Here is a 23,145-nt window from a genome sequence, read left to right on the forward strand (position 1 = left end):
CAATTTTAATAGTAATATCACATCATGTGAAATTTGTGAGAATGATTAGTATGTAAGCTGGCAAAGAAGTATTTTGTATTTTATAGTGTTCAGGCCTCATTAATACGTTTTTCTGTTTGTGATAGAATGCTTGTGGTTTTATGGGTTGAGTGGTTGATGATACATTAACAAAAAGGAAAGAAATTTACTGCAGAGCTGATATCTTAAGTCTTAATTGTGGTAGTCAAAAAAAATGGTTTTTATTTTGATACTGCACCTAACATTTCTAATATTAGTCTCAGTTATAGAGTTATAGCTTATAGAAAACTGTACCGACCTACACAGAAAACCAAAATTGTTTTTTGATTAACAACATTATGTGCTTCAAAGTGTGCGTTTTTACCTCTGCGCTGATCCAGCTGATGTATAGACTGCTAAAGCCCTTAGCTACAGTGTGTCAGCTCTTCAGTTTGCACAGCAGCCTGCTCCGCATGCACAAACAAGGATTGTGACATCCTTTAGGCTGCCAGTACTTTAAAATCCCATGGCTGGGCTATGATGGATTTCTGTGTTTTCATTGCCAGGTAAAACACAGAAAGATTACTTTTTTTTCTCCTCATCTCCTGTGCTATGCAAAATATTAGTCTTCCACATGACAGTAATTAGTAAGTACTTGGTGATGAGGGAAATACAGATCTCCAAGTGATAAAGCGTTTATTAACTAGACGTGTCTAATTACTGTCTTTGTATGCAAAGCCAGCCAAGGAATTCAGTCAAGTACAGTACATTAGAAATGACAGGAATTAAAACTTCCTGTGGAGTCTTGCGCTTTTAGAGGCTGGAAAAATGTTACAGGGTGCATGGCACAAGCAGAGCTGTGAAAGCAGAGAGTACTAGTGGTGCTCATTGCAGGGACTCCTCCAAGGATTTCCAGCCTTCCAGCTGCTGTTTAACTCTGATGCTCTTGCTAGTTGTAATTTCGTGGATATTACTTAATCAGTGCCCAGTAATAACCAAAAACAGTTACAGAACTTCCATGGAAGGATTAGGGGACTCAAAACAGCAAAACAAATTTACTTTTTTTAGCATAACACCAGTAATACAGCACTTTTAACAATGAAAATATGGACTTCTAGATTTAAACAGTGGTGATTCTGCTTGCTTTTTCCATCCTTTGTTTTTAAGGCAAATGTAGAAGACTAAGCACAGAGAGGATGTAGGTAGGTAAGACTAAGTCCTAAAAGAAACTTCTTTATTTCTTAGAATACTTGAGAAGCAGATTAAATTACTTTACAGTGTCTGGTTAGGTAGACAGCTTTTATTATCTTGAGAAGGGAAAAATGGAGTGCTTACTGCTTTCTTTTTTTTCTTATAATTAGCTATTTAGACAGATTTAGCATGTAAAGTCCCATCTTTGTGCTAACAAATAGCAAAGATTTTTCAGGAAGATGTGATTAGGTAGTTTTAAATAATTTCAGTACAGCATTAATGGGGATTATATATATCTAACAGTAGAACTACGTGCGTGGTTGATGAACGTAGGTATGTTTATGTAGCCAGGATGAACAGACACACTCCCCTGTACATCTCTGGCTGCAACTGTTCTGCTTTTCAATTCCAAAGTCAGTGAGATTTAGCAGGAGGTGTGATCTTTCCCATCCCCTTATGAAGAACAGCATACGTTTCAAATACTTTCAAATACAAGCAGCATATGTTGGTGTCAGTAAACCCCCTAGGATAAGAATGAAAATAGGGCAGTAAAGCACGTGAGAGACAGATCACTGATCCCTTAAGCATACTCTCCTCAGAATATAATGCTATAGTGCATGCACTGATACATTTGCCAGCCTCTGTCAGCTTTCATCATAATATTGTGAGAAAGTAATATCCCCAATGCATATAGAAAAGGTTTTTGCACCTTCTAGTACTCAGCAAGGGCAAGATGTGTCCTTAGGAAGTTCAGAATAAACAGCCAGTCATGGGTTGGGCTTAGATCAATATCAATTTAGCATAATAAGTCAAACCCCTAATTTGCTGTGCTACCAGACCAACTGAATGTGCTGTCTTGTGTAGTAGCAGGTTGGTAGTAACTATTCAAGATAAAAGATCTCTATGTTTTCAAAGTGAAAAGCATGTTTGTCAAGCAAAACTGTATACTGATATAAATCTCTGTTTGCATACCTACATTGCACATAGGCAAGAACAGTGAAAGCTTAATGATGATAACCTGAGGAGCAACTTTTAAGAAAAAAAAAGCAGAGTTCTGTGTTAAAAAAAAAAAATTCACATGCCTCAGCTGAATAAATAACTTTTGTCTCACTGTGTGATTCTGAGAGTCCTTTGCACAATGATAAAGATGTAAAGTTCATTGTAATGAATTGATATCAATGTTCTAGATGTTACTGTACTACTGGAGCAAGAAGAAGGGTATTTTTTTTTTCCCTGCACTGACCTCAGTTGGATTTATTGAAGAAGCTAAGGGAAATGCTGAATGCTGCTATCAACCTGCTTCATGAATGCTGCTAAAGAGAAGATTCAGAATTTCCCAAGTGATCCATAGATGTCTTATGGCTGGAGATTACTGTGGGCATGTCAGTCATTTAATTTCTCCCATGGAGAGTACCACCCATGTCAGTGGGCCACCAGCCCTCCAAGGTCTTCTTGTCCCTCTGTCTCTGCAGTAAACTTACAAATGCGAATTGGTTTTCCTCATGTGATGTTCCTTGAATGTTATTTTAATGTTGTTTGCACATGGTTGGGTTTTTTTTACTCTTTCCACCTTTTTCTGCCACTTCTTTCCCATAAATAATAAAGTGTGTTCTTCCTTGTCGTAACTGCACATTTGTAAGTTCCAAAGACACCTTTACAGGCACTGTACCTAGTTTCAAATTCAGATATTGCTTTAAGCTTGGAAACTGTAGAGATTTAAGAAACCCCATCAAAAACCCCTTAGATTTTCAGGTCAAAAGTTGTTCTTTTCTCTTTAGCTTCCACTGCTATCACGTGTTTTACAAGAGGACTTGACCTTAGAAAGGGGACAGAAGATGTCCTTTGCCCAGCAAACTGTCCTCTGTGGCAATTTTATGTCTTTGGGGATGGAATTTATGCTTCTCTCTCCAGTATCTGTGGAGCTGCCATTCACAGGTAAGTCAAATGATTGCTAATCAATGTGTTGAGTTTATGTAGTCTCTAGTCTTGCTATGCTTCTAAATCCTAATCTTTTGATGCCATCATAATAAAGATCTCTCTAGACTTTGTGAATCCTGTTAACTCAATAGGAATAGCATTACAAGGAAAGAGGACAAGATAAAAAAGAATATCTGGGCAGTTTGCAAGTTATCTGAGTTGAGTTTAAGTGCTCTGGAAAGCCACTTCGTTAACTTTCTTTAAAATGGTACAGCAGCAGATGGACTTTCGCTGTAAAATTATCTATGTGTCATTAGTAGATATGGAAGAATACAATGTAAATAGTAACTAATTAGGGAATAAAACCAGATTCCTGACTTTCTTAAAAGCTTAAGTCAACTCCTTTAAAGAAACGGAGGAATGGTTTCAATCTCTAGGGTTTTTATCATCAAGAAACAGAAAGAATCTCTTCCAGAACATATTGATGTGCTGCTGAAGCTAGCAGTATTTTTTATTTAAAAAATCCTACAACTATGGACTTAAATTTTTACAGAGAAATAAATTACTAGAAGACAAAGGAGGAAAATAACATGGGTTTTGAGTTAGTATTCATGGTTCGATACTTTCAATGCTATGAAAAACATACCAAGCATTTTAAATAATATTTAGCATGCTGTCATTACTATCCAGAATCTCATTTAAAGTATCAATTAAAATTCCATAACTTTTAATAAGACTTCAAAAATTCACACTACTTGTATAGTAATTAAACTCCAAACTAAAATTAACTTCTTTTTTTAAAACAATTGATATAAGGAATGGTTTTGCGTACAAACTGTCTGGAATTTCTCAAATGCTGTAAAGAAGACTTAAGAGCTAAGGTAGTATAGGAGGAGCTAGAGAGAGCTTAGAAGGTGTTGTTGGGGTCTGTGTATTTGTTTTTTAAAGATTTAGAGTTTGTCTCAAATATAATTACATGTCTCCATGTGTATTTTAGAGTGTTTTAAAAAAATTAAACTTTGGTACTTCACTTTTCCTAGTTTAGGTATATATAAAAAGTTTGTGAAAGAATGTCTGAATCAAATGCAGGTTGTGCTTTTTGTTTGGTTTTGTTTGGGGGCTTTGTTTGTTTTTTAACTGAGGAAAACTGATCTCTTTCCATTGTCATAGTTTTTCTAAGGCAATTTGTCCATAGTTTTTCTAAGGCAGTGTTTGTATTTAGTGATGTGATTTATTTTAAAGTTCCATGTCTTTACTGATTGCCAAAGAAGTCTTGACAGCAAGAGCTTTTTTCTCTTTAAGTAAAGACCTTTTTCTACAGAGATTAAAGACTTGAACATTTTGAAAAGACAAGAAGTTTCTAACCTGTTCAACTAGGCAGCATTCTTGAACGTCCCATGCCAGTGGTGTCTGTGACTGTTAGAGAAATCCCACAAAAGCTGCTGGGACTTGGTTCCATCACAGCTGGGGAATACTTTATAAAAGGAAGAGGTACAACATATGGAAGATGCAGACTTCTTTTCATGATTTATAGTCTTCCCCTATATAATAAATGCCTACATAATCGTTTATATGTCACTTAGCATTTCACTGAAGTCTGTATGCTCTAAACTATGTGTGCCGTTCTCCAGCCAAGAAGTGTAAGACTATAGAAAAAACCATATTTTTCCTTAGTAAGAATCAATATAGATTGTACTACTCGTGAAATATGTAGCCCTGTTTGTAAATCCTGAATCTAACAGTCTGTCTCCACAGACATTGTGAGAATAATGAGGGCTCCAATAGCAACAAAGGGATTAAAATATAGTCACCTTTCTAATCTGTGTTTTCCAGAATAGATGTAAATTAACATTGTTCAAACTTTCTGAATATGATAGAATGCAGTAAAGTGTTTTGAAAAAGCAGAATAATGGAGGACTGCTGTTTTTGAAGACAGCCTCAAACTTAAGGGTGACTAGACCTGTTGGCCTTTCATACTCAGAGTCAAATTTGCTACACGAGAACATTTTGTTGTCTTTGCTGCAGCTGTTAGCAGCCATAAATACTGACTCTATTGAAAAAAAAAATTGATGAATGGAGGACAGGCTGTTTAGTTCTCAGCTAATCACAGTGTAGGTTGCAAAATCCAACAAAAGACTTGTTGCTCTGTCTTGCAATGTCTAAACTCCATATTAGTGTGAAAGTAACTTCAGGAGGATATTCTTAATAGATAATCACCTTAGTTTGCTGTTATTGTGAGGTAAGAAGATATGTGCTTTGAGAACTTTGTAAATTTCTTTCAAAGAACTGAAATAACCACACCTAGTTTAAAACTAGGTATACCCTCCATTTGATTGCATGGTGAGTGCAACAGCTCCACACCTTTCAGCACCGACAAGTATTAGCCCTGTGCCACCTACAGTGGTTGCTGTTGTGACACTAAGGGAAAGCAGTCAGACAACTATCCACCATTTCAAGAAGCATCAGTCTTGGGAGCAGTGCTTTTTTTTTTTTTTTTTAACTGAAAATGATTGTAAGAACATGAGTCTGTTCCACATACACTTCAGTTTGTATGCTGGGTCCATATAGAGGCTGGATCTCTTAATTTTACATAAAAATAATGCGTATTCCTATGAGTTGTTCCATTACTGTGAGGCAGTTATTAACACAAGAAAATACTATACAATGCATGAAAAGAATTTAGGAGAATTCAGCTACAAATAATTCTGTGTACTACAGATAAATAAGCTTTCTGCCTGTTTTAGTTTGTTATATTTGGCTTTTTCTCTCATCTTATGTGTAATTACTCTCAGGAAACAGAATATTTGTATAATACTGTTCTTTTTCTGGGCAAGAGAATAAAACATTTCATCAAGGGAAGAATGGAGAACCTCCTACCAGGCTGATGCTATGTAGGCATGAAGAGCTGAGTTAAATCTACCACTGAGTGATTAATTGGATTAATAATCAGAAGGTCAAATGAAGGACTAGGTTCTCAGCTTGTGTAGTTCTGTTCTAGTGCCAGTTCCTCTAAATGGAAACCTAGCCCAGTGTAGTATCATTTAGATGTTAAATAGGCATGTAAGTTTTTTTCCATAACCTTTCTAACTTGTCACAGGGTGAAACCACTTCTAATTAAACACTGAGGTCCCAGAACTCAAGTCTAACAAAGGCATATCATGGTAATACCAAGCTGGTCACAAAGTGTCCTTAAACACACAGGGCACCTGAACTGCTGTAGTGCTTGCTAGAAGAATATTGACAAAAATGTTGTCTGGACAGAGGGATTTCTGAGCAGCTGTAGATTCCCTGGGAAACTTTGGTATAGTGCCTGCTTCTGCTGCTTAAATTCTTTTCTGCCAAAAGCAATAGGGGTGCAGAGAAGACAGAAGGAAAAAAATCTAGGGGGCTGGAGGAAATGCTGAGCAATTGCATATTGGTGATTGATGGCAATCAGGCAGCAGCAGGAGACTGCAGTTTGGAGAAGAGAAGGATGCTTCTGGGAGTGATTAAGAAAGGCAGATTTTGTGGAAGGAGTTGGCAGATGATAATAGTAGGAAGGAAAAATGGGAATTCAGGTACTTTAGCAGTCTTGTCTAAAGTTCCTGAGGATAAACTGACTGCGGGCACATCTGTAAGGCTCATCTCCCATGGCTGAAAAAGTTTCTTTGTGATCTAGGCATCAATTTTGATGTGCAGACTACTTGAAGAATGCATTAAAAATTCAGGAAAAAACCCATATCTTTTTCTCTGAGAGTGCAAATATACAGTTCTTGTACTTTACTTTGAGGAGGTGCATGAGGCTCATAAAAAGCTTCAGTTTCATCTGGTGATTTACCTCAATTCAGTTCTGATTTTTAAGTATGTTTTGGCTGAAATTCTTGTATTTCATTAGACCTTCCCATATGTTGTGCTGCCCTTGGCTAGTATACTTTCTTTCATGAGCTATTGTGCAGTGAGGTACTGGATTGCTGCTTTGTGTATCTGCTTTTCTGTTCAATTTGTGTCCATTTTTGAGTGAAAAATACTGCTTAGGTATAAATTGTGATTTGTTATTAACGATGAAGATAGCCAAGAGAATGGGCTGCAGCTTTTATATAAAGTTGCTGTCAAGCAGCACTGGCATTAACATGAAACATAGTGAGTAAGGAAGTGAAAGCTGTTCCTGGACAATCTAGAGAGTTCCAGTTTAATAAAAACAGCCACGGCGTGCAAGTCAATCACACAGGGGCAAAGCACAGCAGCAAAACTCAAGGCAGATTATAATGACATAAGTAATTCTGAGGAAAGGCATGGGCACTTCTTCACTCTTTAAAAACCACTGCAGATCTACACAGGATTGATCTCACTTTTAAAGTCAGTCATAAATGATTGCAGAAAGGATTTTGCTGATCTGATTCAGAATGCAAAGGTAGACTGACAATATATGGTTTATTCCCCATCAGCATATGTAAGTATGCATTTTGAGTAGACTTGCTTGAAGAAGCAGCCCAGGTAAAACTGATGAGATTGTAAAAGGTGGATTAAACTGTTAACTCACCTGCAGAGCAAAATGGCAAGAAAGGAGGAATAACTTCCATAAAGCTACAGTTCATGTTATATTTACATCTAATATCAGCCCCCACTTGCATTAAAAATAGCAAAGCTTTTGTATGAAAATATTGTATCTTCAGAAGGTAGTATAGAACTTTGACTTGTGTTTAAATACAGAAGCAAATGTTTTCAGCAAATAGATAAGGAACAAATAAATCTACTCCAGTTTCAGCGTGAGGCTTCCAAATTCAACAGAGACTAGGTAATTATTTTTCCCCATAATTACTAATTATATTTAATTACTTAATTGATGCAATTAAAATGTAAAGACCAATAGACAAAATGGAACAATATAGACAAAATGGAACAAGATAGACAATATTGCATAAAATGCAATAAAATAAGCTGAAAACACTGTTTCCAGAATAATTCTTAGGTTGAGCTTTCAGACTGAACATTTTCTTGAGTTCAATTCAGCCAGCGCTCAAAGTTGTGAGTCCACAACAAAAGAACTGGGAAGAGATACTAAACTCTTCTTAGAAGCTAACTTGGGCACAGATCAGGTTTGCATATGTAAGCCTAAAGTAGCCTCACTAAAGTTGCAAGTACAAACTTAAACAAGAAACTGTTCCAATTAAACACATATTCTCTATTTTTGACACCTTTCCTTATCTGTTAAGACTGAGACACTAGTGAAGACTTGAATGCCAAAGAGAACCAAGTACTGGAGAAGAAAATTATGTTCTAATTAGACTGAAGTATTCTAAATACATTTATATGTTATTTTTCTTAAAGATGATTTTGACTTACTGAATTTTCTTGTCATTTAAAACTAACCAGTTAAAGGCTCTGATCTGATTTTTCTCACACTCTTTTTTTTAAAGAACTATAAACTGCTGTTTGCCAACTTTATAATCTGATTTTAAACTCACTTGAGGTAACTTTACTAAAGCTCGTTTTTCTCCATATTTTACACAGTATCCCTAGAGCAGAAAGTATCTGTCTAGTTTGAAACTGTTATTATAATCTTCCAAGCTACAAGAATTAAATATATATAACCACAGCTGCATTTAGAAATGCAAGTCACGTCCATGAAGGAGGAATGTCTTTTAACAGCAGTCCACATAGAGCTTAAAGTGGAAGTTGCCTTTGCCACAGATACCCAAAGCTCGTATTACCAGAAACATGCACAAAGTTTCCTAAACTGTAGTCTTGATTATTCTACTTTCACAATGTTTTAAATCAGATTGGCCTTCTGCTTGAAAAGAGGTTCTGGCCTAAACAGAATTGAAAAGTAAACACAAAGGAACACGTTGCCGTGCTAAATAGTCTTGAAATTAGTGCTTGTCTCCCACATTTTTTTTTTTTTAATAAGTCTGTGGGATGCTGTGTAGAATAGCTTTTTTAAGGTCTTTTCAGCAAATCGCAGCTTGTTTTAGCCTAAACACAACGGTCTGCATATATGGCATCTCTTTCAGGAGGCAGGTGGACAATATTCCAATGACAGTATAACTGTATTGCATTTTCTTGTGATTAAAATGTCTGATTCATAAAAACTCTTTTTGTATCTCAGGGGGGTGATCACCAATGCAGGAGGAGCTGTGAGGGTACAAACTCTCCCAGGACAAGAAAACTATCCTGCTGTAAATGCCAATGGGATCCAGTCTCAGGTGCTCTCTAGATGGGCTTCATCTTTCTCAGTGACTCGTAAGTGGATCACAGATTATTTTGCAAACTGTATTTGAAATGTTGATAGAACTGTAGGAACCTTCTTCAGTGCTCCATGCATAAACAAATGTGATTACTATCTGTTGTGTAGTAATAGTCTAATTTATTGTTTTACCTTCATTTTTCCACAGTTTCCTAAATAAAAAACATTCCAGCTAGACTAACTAGTCTGTAGCAGAAGTTGATACATAAAAATGGATCTGTTATTCAGAATATAATGACTTGATGGCAGGCAGTTGACAGTTCCATGGCAGTTTAAGCTGGTCAAAGTCAGTGCTCTGATCCTGACACTGCTGTCTGGTCCTCCTACCACTTCAAGCCATATAGTGTTACCCTTCTCTCATCCTGCCTGCATTTGTGCAGGTAGTAGCACTAGTCAGGCCCTTCAGAGACCTTGTCCAGCATTCCCTGCAAAAAGAACAATGACTCTCTAAAAAATATCAATTACGTTGACTTACATGTGATGTGCGGTCATTAAGCTGCAGTGTGACATAGTGGCTTTTTTCCCAGAAGTTTTTGTCACATAGTTGAGATAGTGTCCCCAGCTGGAAACCCATTGTCATGCCTTGCCACTTAAGTGAGGTTAAACCACCCCTATCAAATCATATGCAAAAGCATATTGATTGTATATGTTGTGGTTTCAAAAATATTAAAGCATATGTGTTTTCTGGTATATTTCTTTCAAAGTTTGTGAAACAGATCTCTCTAATGTGTTCTTATGTTTACACAGCTAAGATTCAGCCTACTGTCTCTAAGATACCAGTAATCCTTGTTTAGTGCCCACAGCAAGTTAATAGCTAAGAACTTGGAATCACAGGTGCTTTTGGTGAGGGTGAAAGTGCAATCCAGTTCTCCAGATCAAGTCCTGACTTTATCTGCTAGAAATAAAGAAATAATGGCTATTAGAGCTCAAAATCTCTCATCAAATAAATATGCTGTAATTATGTATCAGCTGTTGTTGCTTCAAATGCAGAAATTAATTACCTGTAAAACAAGGAGTGCAATATTGGATTACACCAAAGGTTTGTCTAGACTCATAGTTAATGGCAGATGATGAAGAAAGATTATTGGATATATAGTGTTCTTCAAGCATCATCTAAATACACTAAAATACTGTAAATATATTCTTATTTTAGCAGCTACCAAGGAAACAGCGCTTGAAGCAGTTGGACGATCGGTATCAACAGCACGTCCTTCTACAGGTATGAGATCTCCACAACAAGGGAAGCATCTTGTGATATGATGTGCTGCAGTGTGTGAATCTCAGGCTAAAATTACATGTTTCATATGATTAATTTATTTTTAAAGAAGAAAATGTACAATATCTGGTTTTGCAGTGTATCTTTTACCAGAAAAAAAGAAGAATCATATGTGATCTTGGAAATCGATTCTAATTTCATTAGTGTTCATGTAAACTAAAAAAAAAAAAACTTGAATGAATTTGAAAAAGTAATACAGATAAAACAAAGGAAGAGTTCATGAGCTAATGGGATAATCATTCTTTTTAAGTAACAGAGAAGAAAAAAGTAAAGCATTTGTTTTTACAGAACTGCTCAACAGCTGAAAGCTGCCAGGACTTGTTTAGCAAAAATTTAGTTATGTGAATTTCACCACATAAAATGCTGCATTAAAAGGCTAGATCAGTTTATATGAAGGTTAGTGCTATATAAATATTGGACTTGGATGTTGTTTCTGAACACACCATTTGTTTTACAGTTTAAGTCATGGTTTGCTTCGAAACCATTAAAACTGTGCATTGTACAGCAAAATTGCTAACTGAGAAATAGTAGCAGTTAGGAAGGTGAGATCCAGAAATCCACCCATCTTTGTATGATTCAGTAATCAGTCAGGCAGGTGTAGAAAGGAAGGTTAAACTGTTTCATTTGCAAAAGAATATTCTCCAAGGAGCAAAGCAGTAGTAGTGCAATTTTAATAATTAAACACATTGACAGTTCCTACTGCAGATAGATTGTGTTGTAATTTTTGGAGTCTGAGCTTTTTCTGGTTTACTTCAGTCTCTTCATCTTCTTGTTCTTAAATGATCCATGCTCTTTTCTTCATTGAAGGTAAAAGACCTAAGAAGACTCTTGATAAAAAAGCTGGAAACAAAGGTAAGAATACCTTTGTTTCTTTGCAAAATAATCTTCTTTTGCAAAGAAAAATCCTAATATTTATTTGGTGTTAATAAGTCCAATTATTTTGCATGTTCACAGACTGTAAAGCTGATATTGCATTTCTCATTGATGGAAGTTACAACATTGGCCAACGTAGGTTTAATTTGCAGAAAAACTTCCTTGGAAAAGTAGCTGTAATGTTGGGAATTGGAATAGAAGGGCCTCATGTTGGAGTCGTACAGGCCAGGTAAGGACAGATCTACACAAAATATAACCGAGTCATTGGTAAGAGAAATTAATTAATACATCACTTCCTATTTTGCAGAACAATATCACTCCATAATGGTTGATGCATAACAAGAGAAAGCAAACTCTTTTGAGCTGTAGCTTTTAGGTTGGAAAAGACCCTTAAGATCATCTAGTATAACCATAGTGTGTATGTTCACAGAGTTTAGTCTAAAAACCACTGGAACGTCCAGCAGGAGGTTTTTCTGAGCCACAGCTTAGTTTGCTAATGACCAGCAATTGCAGTTTTCCAAGGTTTAACCACTTTGGCTATGGCATCTGGAAAAAAGGAAGCACAAAGAACCCACTTATTATGGAGATTAACTCACTTATTCCAAGAAGAAGCAGCATCGGCTAGATTAGCATAGGATTTCTCTATCCCATCTTTTTTCATCATTCAAGTCTGTTCCTCTCCCTGCCTTTAGGCAACTGTAGAGTAGATAGATACCCAAATCTGATTTAGTTACCTAGGCTTGCTGTTGCAGCCACTACAAATAAAGGCCACATTTGTGGCACAAACCATCTGAACTGCTTTGCATGCCTCTTGTAGGATGTGATGAACTGCATCCTGAAAAATCCAGTTTCTGTCCAGCAAAAGCTAGGGGAAATGAATTCCACTCTTGCTGTCCTGGGTTTATATATTAAAAGGTGGGGAGCAATTCATGGAGAAAGTAAACAGTTTAGCACCTTGAACATTCAACTCTTCATTAGAAATTAATCTTACAAACAATAATCTTTATAGCTCAAAATGTACTCTTTTAACAGTTATTCTGCTTGCCACAAGGGTTCATTCTAGTGATTCTGATGCAGAATTGAGCCATTTATTCATAGTAGCTCTTTGGCTTGCAGGTGTTTATCATTCTATCCTTCACTTGGCAAAAATAACTTCATTTCTTTTTGTTTTCTACTGTAAATCAAAAGTGAAATCTGGAAACAGTGTGGTTAAAATCTTTCATTTCTTACATGGAGTCAGTAGCTAGCATACCTTAAAACTTTTCAAATAATTCAAACTACATTGTGCAGGAATTTTTTGTAAAGAAGTTATTTCTCATACAAATAGTAGAAAGCCTGCCAATTTTATTTACACAAATGCATTTACTTTAACGTCTAGCAGGTTCATTTTTGTTTCCTTTATATATTTTCAACCAAGTGTTTTCAGCTGTTTGATAAGCATAAGAATCAGGCTGTTCTGAATTTACTCATTCAGGTAGATAATTCCTCTTGCTAATGATTGCGAGACTTACTAAGCAAGAAGCATACTTTTATTTTAAAATACAGAGAAGAATAGATATTACCAAGAATAAAATTATTCCAAGTGTGGTTTAGCTTGGAATGTCATAGCAATATGAAAAGTGAACTGCAAACCTTATTACTCTATTTTTCCCACAGTGAACACCCAAAAATTGAATTCTATCTGAAAAACTTCACTGCTGCAAAGGAAGTTTTATTTGCCATAAAGGAACTAGGGTTCAGAGGAGGCAATTCCAATACAGGTGAGTTTATACTTTCACTGAAATAGAAATTATTGTCTTACGTATTTTTATGTATGTACATTTGTGTGTGTATATTGAAGTTCATATAATTCAGATAGGTAAGAAAGTGTTTTTAGATGCCACACTTACCTTAATCGGGTTCAGTGTGTTTCCATTAGAATGTGGCCACATCTTACACCTCATCTCCAGAAGTCAGGGTTGCTTATTACACACTTACTACACATTTTATTGGAGTAGAACTGTAAATATCGCTTCCTGTGTTTAAACTGTAATTGATGCTTGATCAGTAACAGTAAGAGAGACAAATTCATAAAAGGTTTAGTGTTTCTTTCTTTTTGGGTGACTAATTAAAGAGTTAGAATAAACAGAGAGTAAGTAGTAAGTGGTTGTGAAGAGCAGCCAGCAGCCAAGCACCACACAGCCACTGGTGGTGGGGGAGAGAACTGGAAAGATAAAAGTGAGAAAATTCACAGATTGAGATAAAGACAATTTCATAGGGAAAGCAAAAGCCACACACACAAGCAAAGCAAAACAAGGAATCCATTCACCGTGTCCCATGGGCAGATAGGTGTTCAGCCATCCCTAGAAAAGCAGGGCTTCGGCACATATAACAGTCCTTGTCACCGCTCTGAACGTCCCCCCACCTTTATTCTTATTCCTCCAGCTTCATATGCTGAACATGACACCACATGACATGGAATACCTCTGTGGTCAGTTGGGGTCAATTGTCCCAAGTGCGTCTCCCTTGTGCACCTTTTCTCTAGAGGGGTGGTACAAGAAGCAGAAAAGGCCTTGGTACTGTGCAAGAGCTGCTCAGCAATAACAAGAACATCCCTGTATTATCAACACTGTTTTCTACAGAAATCCAGAACAGTCTCCTACTGGCTACTCTGAAGAAAATTAATTATCCCAGCCAAAACCACCCAAATGAGGAAACTGAGCTCCAAGTACACTGTAGTTCAGGAGCTACCTAAATTTAGTCGTGTGAAATGTCTTCCTTCCAACCCATTTGGCAGGCACCAATATATCTACTTCCTAGCACAAAACTAGACCTGTGGGGGGGGGGAAAAAAATATCAGTGAATTCTTCCTTTATCTGTGTTTTCTGTTGGGTTTTATTGTGGGTTTTTTTTTTTTTTTTTTTTTTTTTTTTTTTTTTTTTTTTTTTTTTTTTTTTTTTTTTTTTTTTTTTTTTTTTTGGTTGGGTGTTGGTTTTTTGTTTGGTTTTGTTTTGGTTTGGTTTTTGGGGTTTTTTTTGGCTTGGAGTGTTGGTTTGGAGAAGTTGGTTTTTAGCTTAGAGGTTGCTGAAGCTTCATTTTTATCAAATTTCCTGGGACACCATTTTAATACTACACTGGGTTAGCCTGTAATCATAGCATAAATGCAGCACAATTTCAGACAGGAAACTGGTACCAAAACATACCATCACTGTATGTATTATTTCTTCATATTCTTTTTGTGTTCAAAACAAGGAAAAGCTTTGAAGCACACAGCTCAGAAATTCTTCTCTTTGGAAAATGGAGCACGGAAAGGAATTCCCAAGATCATTGTAGTGTTTCTAGATGGCTGGCCCTCAGATGATCTAGAAGAAGCCGGCATAGTGGCCAGAGAATTTGGAGTCAACGTATTCATTGTATCCGTAGCAAAACCCACAACAGAGGAGCTGGGAATGGTACAAGACATTGGTTTTGTTGACAAAGTAAGGAAAAAAAAAATCATTATTTGTTTTTCAGTCGTGAATATCATTCTGGAGAATTTACTTTACACTAAAATTCTAATTAACTAATATATGTATATATAATAAGTTATATAGATATAAAAATATTCTCTCAAACCAGCCAATGAAATTATCCCTGCTTGTAAGTGATTTAAAAGAATAACACTAGGAAGGTTAAAGAAACACTGGAAGTTTTTTTTCTGCTAAAGGGGCAACACAAAGGTACCACTGTCTTCCCAGTTCAGAGGCTTGGCCAATTTGTAGTTCCTGGACTTTGTATTTGCATGAAGACTCTCAGTGCAGGAAATTCCCCTATCTTGAGAATGATTAATTGTGCCAAAACAGTGAAATGCTGAGACAATATACTCCCTCTCCTGAAATGGCAGACAGGGAGGCCTATCTTCCTGTACCTGCTCTATGGATAATTATTTACTTACTTCCAGTACGAAGAAGACAGAAATATGGCAAAACCTATTCTAGCAAGTTTATATACAAGACTTTCATCTTGGATGCAGTTTTGCATCCTGTTCTGTTTGAATTCAAACACAGATCCCCTACTCTTACATGAGCTTTCTGATCACTAGGTGTTACTTACTCTGCAGTGAGAAAACCACTCATTTTCCACAAGGAGGTCTTAGATGTCTAATTTCAGCAGAAATGGCATGAACAGAATGAAGCACTACAGCTCTGCTCGTTCTAGGTATAGGAGACCTAGCTGCTAATCCCAGAGATACTGCAGGCAGGTCCAACCATTATGTACTTACAGAAGCATCATAGAATGGTTTGGGTTGGAAAGGAACTTAAAGATCATCCAGTTCTCAGCCCCTTGCCATGGGCAGGGATGCCATCCACTAGACCAGTTAGCTAAGGCTTGGCCTTGAACATTTCCAGGGATGGGGTATCCACAACTATTCCGGGCAAACTGTTCCAGCGCCTCACCACCCTCACAGTAAAGAACTTCTTAATAGTGTGCCTAAATTTCTCTTCTTTTAGCTTAAGACCATCCTCCTCCCTTGTACTATCACTGTGTGCCCTTGTAAAAACACAGAAAGACATGACCTTTAAGAGGTTGAGGCCTGCCCTCCCCTTCTGCATTTTGATCTTAGCCAGATTAGTTTTTAAATTTAACTCCTTTCTTAATTACCTTGTACTTTACATGCATCTTATGGAAGCTAGGGGAAAAGAAATTTTACTTTGAATCACCTGGGGCTATATTTCTACCCATTCTATGTCTGTGCTTATGACACATTATAGATTAAAAAAAAAAAAGGTCTTACCAAGTTCCAAGGGAAACACAGAGGCTCATTTTCAGTGGACAAGCAAAAATACAGAACTTTCAATCCTTTGGCTATTCAGTATCATGACTTAGCTCACATTCACAAAACATATTTTTCAGTTCACAGATTATTCTGAGTTGGAAAGGACCCCCAAGGACCATTGAATCCAACTGTTGAGTGAACGGTCCATAAAGGGTTCAAACCTGGGACCTTGGCATTCTTAGCACCATGCTCTAACCAGCTGATCTAATCTCAGGGTTGTTGTTACAGTTCTTGTGAATAAAGCTAAATTATTTGAAACGTCCAGAGCCTTTGGGGCAGGATTGGCTTTATTCCTGGGTAAAATAAGCTATATTACAGCTTTCACTGATTTCAACTGCAGTTTCTTCAAAGACAAAACAGGCAAAAAAGCCACCTAAATTCCCACCATGAGGCTCCACTAACCTGCCTTTGAAGAAAAATCATAGGTGTCCAATTATTATCCATTCAACTGGTCTGTCAGCATCCATCCACTGACTTTCTGTTTTCCAACAGGCTGTCTGTCGAACCAACGGCTTCTTCTCTTACCAAATGCCCACCTGGTTTGGTACTACCAAATACGTAAAACCTCTCGTCCAAAAACTGTGCTCACACGAGCAGATGTTGTGTAGCAAGACGTGCTACAACTCCATCAACATCGGTTTCCTGATCGATGGTTCCAGCAGCGTCGGAGAGAGCAACTTCCGCCTCATGCTGGACTTTGTCAGCAACATCGCAAAGGCTTTTGAGATCTCTGACATCGGCTCCAAGGTCGCAGCTGTGCAGTTCACATATGACCAGCGCACTGAGTTCGGCTTCACAGACTACGTCACCAAGGAAAAGGTCCTCTCAGCTATCCGGAACATTCGCTACATGAGCGGGGGCACGGCTACCGGGGATGCGATTTCTTTCACGGTCAGAAATGTGTTCGGGCCAGTGAAAGATGGACCTAACAAAAATTTCCTCATTGTTTTGACTGATGGTCAGTCTTATGATGATGTGAGAGGACCTGCTGCAGCTGCACAAAAAGCAGGTAAATTACGTATTTTTAAAAGCGGTGCAAGTTGATCCATCTTGTTTCTGCTCTACTGTAAATGTTAAGATTTTAAACTTTGCAAAGTATCACACCTGCTTTGAATTCACCAAAATGTAAGCCCCAAGGAACTTGGGGGGAACTTGTTTTCCATTAGGATGAAAAAAACCCAACAATCAGTATTACAGAGCAGGGTAAGTATAGATTCACTTATGACAGCTCAGTGAACAACATATACCCAGCCTTACTTCCCTAAACGGTAGAGTAAGAACAAAGAGCCAAGTAGTGAAGCTCCATCATCATCTAAGAAAGGAATAAGCAGTTTCGGCCAAAAAGCTCATTGGACTGATAATGCTTGAAAGCACTAAGCATACACAAAGGAACCAAGCTCATTTTCAGAATCATTTTGACAGTGTAACCTGTGTTTCAAGGCTGACATTATAACTGCTGCATTCATGTGTGTCACTACAAAACCAACTAAGACACTAGCTTTTATACCTCTTATTTCCTTCAGGATTTTTCCTGAGACAAATCTTCTAATTCCTGATATTTCGTGGCAAACTCTAATTACCTTTGACAGACTGCAGATATTGAAACACACTTTTCCAATCCAGATTAACTCATGAATGTAGAAATGGCTGTTTTTCTTGTATCTACAGGCAAAACAGCCTTAACTAATTTTTTCCCCTTTTGTAGGAATAACAGTCTTCTCTGTTGGTGTTGCCTGGGCACCTCTGGATGATCTGAAAGACATGGCTTCTGAACCGAGAGAGTCTCATACATTCTTCACCAGGGAGTTCACAGGATTGGAGCAGATGGTTCCTGATATTATTAGAAGCATCTGTAAAGATTTTTTGGACTCTAAACAATAAAGAAAAATGTCTGCTGTTCACTATTACTACTTCAAAACTAAAAATCATGAAATTGAAATGGTCCCTCTAAAGTACAGATGTTTTACTCCTATATATACTATCATAATACAAAGAAAGAAGAAGGGCTACTTTTTGGTTCTGTAATCGGTCAAGGATTCTTGTGAGCTTGTTAGAAGTTGTATTTGATACTGAAGTGCAGAATTTGGCCAACAGCTAATATTTTCAATACATGCATAGTACCCCAAAGTTTAAAACTATGCATATCATGCACTTAAGGATAGCGGATATCCAGAGGAAATAATACAGCTCTGACTTTTCTCTGCCTCTTGCTAGATATCTTCTTACCAAAAATAATGTAATTTTAAATACAAGGTACTACCTTCTATAAGCCTTCTGTAGCTTATGATTTTGTATCTTTTCAAGGAGTTCTACTGGTAACATGAAGTACTCTCAGTGCTCCAGTTGCAAAACATCCATTATTGCCAGGCAGTTTAAGAAAAGATATGACAGATTGTAGCTAAAACAGTCTATTTTACCACTTAGGGTTTTGCTATTGTGAATGATACTGCCATCTGGTTGGCAAAATTTACACCAAAAGTAATTTAACTTCTGTGCACAGATTTCTGTGGATCTATTGGTTCTTTTGGCACAGATTTTGAAAGGTATTTAAGGCACAGTAGTTCTTTGAGAATCTGGATCCTAAAATATTAGCTGTTACTACTGCTTCCTGCACCACTGAAGTCAACAGTGATATTCCAAATATAACTGACAACTGGATATTTCCTGTCTACTGCCGTGTACTGTCTTGATTTAACAAAGTTGTTATTGGCTAGACAGTTAGAGACAGGAATCTTAGGTCAAGAGATTAAATTAGACCACACCATGGGGACTGAAAGCATTGAAATTCAAATCCAAAGGTATCCCAAACCTTGAAACCTAACTGATCTATATCAGATTACATGGTTAGAAGAGAGTAGGCAGACACATTAAGTGGGATTTAGTAGTTCACAGAATAACAACTTCATAAGGGTAGCAAAACATCTTTACAGATGTGTGAGGTTTTCTGAAGGTGAAAGAATAGTTTTCTTGAAAAAAAGGTTTTCATTCGATTACATACCTAGTAATGTTGATATATTTATGCACACGTGTGTTTAAAATGATGAGATATTCACAGAGCTATTCCAGATTCTTGGTGTGAATAACATATTTCAAGTATTCTTTAGAAAATAAAGGGAGTTTGCAAGTAAAATGTATAGTAGAAAACAAAATAGCACTTTCCCTATCAATCTGGGGTTTCCCTTTTTTCCTCTCTCCCAATATTGATTGTAAAATTTCTAGTAGTTACAGAGTGGCACAGAAGGGATTGCATTCATCAGGCTTTTGCTATGTAATTTTTTAAGAATTTATAACTGACTATATGTTACTCTAAACATGAATGGCAAAGATGCCTTGTATTTTTCTAGTAATTGTTATCTCTAATTTTGTTATGTGCTTGTAGATAAGAGTATTCAGCTTTTGCTGTATAAATTCATATGTTGTATCAACTTTGTGCTAAAGTTTCTTTCATTTAGTTTATTTTATAGAAATATAATACTGCAAGAAAACTGGGACTGCTGCTGTTTTAGTATCCCATAACACAAAAATCCTTTCATGAAGAACCTCATATAGTATAGGTTGAGTAAGTTGTGAGTGATGCTTCCTGTCTGTATTATCTTAAATCCCAAATCATCCTCAAATAGCAGGGGTACTATTTATACAAATATTTTGAACGATTCAATACCAGACTTTTAGTCATTGTTCATACTAGGTATGATACTAGTTAAATCTTCTGAATACAAATTGCATGTTAGCTAATAGAATCATATTTTCCCTCCTACTTTGTTTTTACTATTTCAAAGGAATAGGCAGTTTTAACTCATGTCATTCATTCATCAAACCAAAAGCAGGTTTGGATCCCTGGGACACTGGAACCTGCAGAGCTAACTGTCCATGTATTTCCATTTCACAGGAACGGTGATGCCACGTTACTTGTACCCTTCACAGAGTCCTGTTACACTCGGGTAGGAAGTGAGCACAAAGTATTTTTTTAAACATACAATGTTTATGTGTAAACAAGCATTTGTGAGCACAATTTTGATCTGGGAAAAACTTTGGTGGGATATGGATAAAAGAATTGAGACCCGATGAGATACAGAGGCAGGGTGGAAAGGATGTGGACTGTGCTATAAGTAGAAGGTAAATTTGGAGGAAGAACAGCAAGGTAGAGGGTAGCAGACATGATTTGAAATTCTGGCTTGGGTAAGAAGGTAAGTAAAGAATTCAGACAAGGATTCAGTTTTATGCTGCTGGACCAAGCAGTACAAAGAATGTGAACAGAGCTGCAGCTACCATCAGTCATGCAAACTCAATTTGGGAAAACTGCAGCAGATTTGGGGCTGCTGGGAGATATAGTCTGCAGGTGATCAGTTCTGTTCTCTAGTGAGACCAATGAAAACCATTGTAAAGGGGCTGAACTACATGATCTTTAAAAGGTCTTTTCCAACCCAAGCCATTCAGTGATTCTCTATGCCCCATTGCCCTGAACAGTACCCACAAGGCTCAGGGGCCCTCAGATTTGCAACCCTGCTGCTAATGACATACCACTGCACATAAAAAAAAATAAAGATTCCTCCACTTGAATAGAAAATTCTGAGCTTAGAGGTTTAGGTATTTACTGGAACTCCCATTGAGCTGTTTTGAATTTTACATTAAATACGTAACACAGTTCAAAACTCATCCTTCCCAGTGGTGCTCCCAAAGCAACCTAAATTTACAGAGTTCTATTAATTTTCTATCCTAAATAAATTAAAATTACTTTTTGTACTGTGGTAACTTCCAAGAAGGGCTACAACCTACAGCTGTTGGTTAGGACATACACCTGAGCACTGCAAGTGTTCACTGCAAGAAGACCAAGGAAGACACCAAATCTGTTTCTTACATTTCCTGGGTAAATTGTCCACTCACAGGCTATTTTATAACTGAAAGGAGCACACAACTTCCTTTGTCATTGGCAGTATGTCTTTCTCAGTCCTGGAAGGAAACTCAGGCCAGTGTTTTTGATTCTGCTTAGAAATTTTTTGCACCTCAAATATTGCACCTTGCACAAATCTTAGGCATTTAGGTCCTCTCTTTATCATGACTCACCTTGTATATACACTTCTTGATAGCATGACTCATTCTAGCTATAGATTTGTCTGATATACATCCTCAAGCAAAGTGCAAGAACAGGTCTCAGAAATTTACTGACTTTTATTACCATTTGTGAAACCTAATATTGAACCAGCAAGCAACAAGAAAGATCCACAAGAAAGACCATCCTAACAATCTTAAGAGAAAATAGTAACTTTAAAAGTATTTACTTTGCCTTTTAAAATAAATGCCAATAAAGAGCTATGCAGAAGTGAGCCAAAAAAACATTTGCATCAAAAGCCAACAACTATAATTGTCTACAACCTATAAAGCAATTTTGAAGTGGGAAGACAGAAGAAAGAACAGGGGTGTTGTTTTTGGCACAAAGTAGTATAGTTTCATCAGAACAGTAGATTCTCCCATAAAGGTTTTTAATTATTTCCATTTGCATTTCATATTAGTGTTGCCACATAAGCTTTCACTTCTGTGAGGTATGGCCCCATACAATACAGACATTATATTTTCACTTTCCCTGTTCTGAAGAAGTGGGGACAAGACTTAAAAGCAAGACATAAGTTGTTTCTAATGGGGCAACTCTCATTATCACTACCAACAATTTTTTCAGAACTTTCTTCCTTTCATTAGGCTGAAGGGTAAGTCAGCTCAAGGAGGCATCAAAGCCAAAAAGAATCACAGGAAAGTTCACTGTTTCAGGCAAGTGCCACAGAAGGCCTGAGCACACTGTCAAAGATGATGAACTTTTATTTTAAACAAACTGCATGGAAACTAGAGGCTTAGATCCCCAGCCTAATTAAATAAATGCAGAAAAATCTTAACTGACTAACTTTGGTTTGATCCTGAGACAGTAACCCTAAATGGTGTTCTTGAGAAGTGACAGCTGAATGTGGCTGAATAGGTTGTGATCAACTGTCATTCCAATATGGACACCAAATACATTGAGACTTCCAGGGGACAGTTCATAATTAAAATATGAGCAACTGTCCTGTTATATATGTCTGTCAACTGGAATACACATTCTTTTGCCTTCATTGGTTTCAACAAGAATTTTGCCTCTAGCTTCAGCTGAAGGAAGAATAGGTCCTGAAAATTTGCTGTCTATGACTAAATCCAAGGTCTTAATCTCTGCTTTGAAGCAAATGCCCACTTTTAAATTTAATCTCATTAGGATCAAAATTTTCTTTCCTTTCAAACAATCAAGTCTGGTTAGTGAAGTGTCCTTGATTATAAGCTGCTTTCTTTAACTGAAGGGTATTTATTGTTTTATTACTCTTAAAATTTGTTTACATTCATCTGTATACAAACCATTACTGTGTCCTTACTATTTTTCTCTACGTTTCACAAGCAGAGCAGTGGCCTGTAAACACTAGTAGGGGCAGCTGAACTTCAGCTATCCCAGGATAATGAAGTGAAAGAGCACTGCTTTGGCCAGTTTGTTTACTACAGCCAAAAGGAGCAGGTAGCATTTGCTTCCTGGCTGCCAGGAAGCCAAACCTCACACTGAGGGCACTCTCCTGGGAGCCAGGTGCTGTCAGCCTGAATATACCTACAGTTGAACTTCATACTGGACCAGTTCCTCAGACAGCAGCATGTGAATCCTCCATTGCTGTTTTGCTAGCAAATGCTAACTAAACTTGTCCAGCCTTTGCTGAGGTCAGATACTGCCTTTACTACTTAGCAACCGGAGTATGGCAGAATGCAAGCAAAGGGATAAGAACTATTTTTCTGCCCTGGTGGATGTGATCAGATTACAGATATGATAAACAATTATCTGCCAAAGAATACAAGTTAGAGACAACAATAAGT

The 23,145-nt window shown here is 37.1% G+C and overlaps 1 protein-coding gene across 1 annotated transcript; it reads left to right on the forward strand.

The window, feature by feature from the left end:
* The first annotated feature begins 1,511 nt into the window (after positions 1-1,511).
* Positions 1,512-19,763, forward strand: COCH (cochlin). Its single transcript, XM_027878797.1, has 10 exons — positions 1,512-1,517; positions 2,933-3,123; positions 9,191-9,324; positions 10,482-10,547; positions 11,412-11,456; positions 11,559-11,706; positions 13,134-13,237; positions 14,709-14,935; positions 16,765-17,281; positions 17,978-19,763. The coding sequence occupies exons 1-10, from the start codon at positions 1,512-1,514 to the stop codon at positions 18,151-18,153; spliced, it is 1,614 nt and encodes a 537-aa protein (XP_027734598.1). The 3' UTR covers positions 18,154-19,763.
* The last annotated feature ends 3,382 nt before the right edge of the window (positions 19,764-23,145 follow it).

This window comes from Empidonax traillii, unplaced genomic scaffold (genome assembly GCF_003031625.1).
Source record: "Empidonax traillii isolate 1590-97213 ecotype Southwest subspecies unplaced genomic scaffold, ASM303162v1 scaffold45:size3623477, whole genome shotgun sequence".
Taxonomy (NCBI): Eukaryota; Metazoa; Chordata; class Aves; order Passeriformes; family Tyrannidae; genus Empidonax; species Empidonax traillii.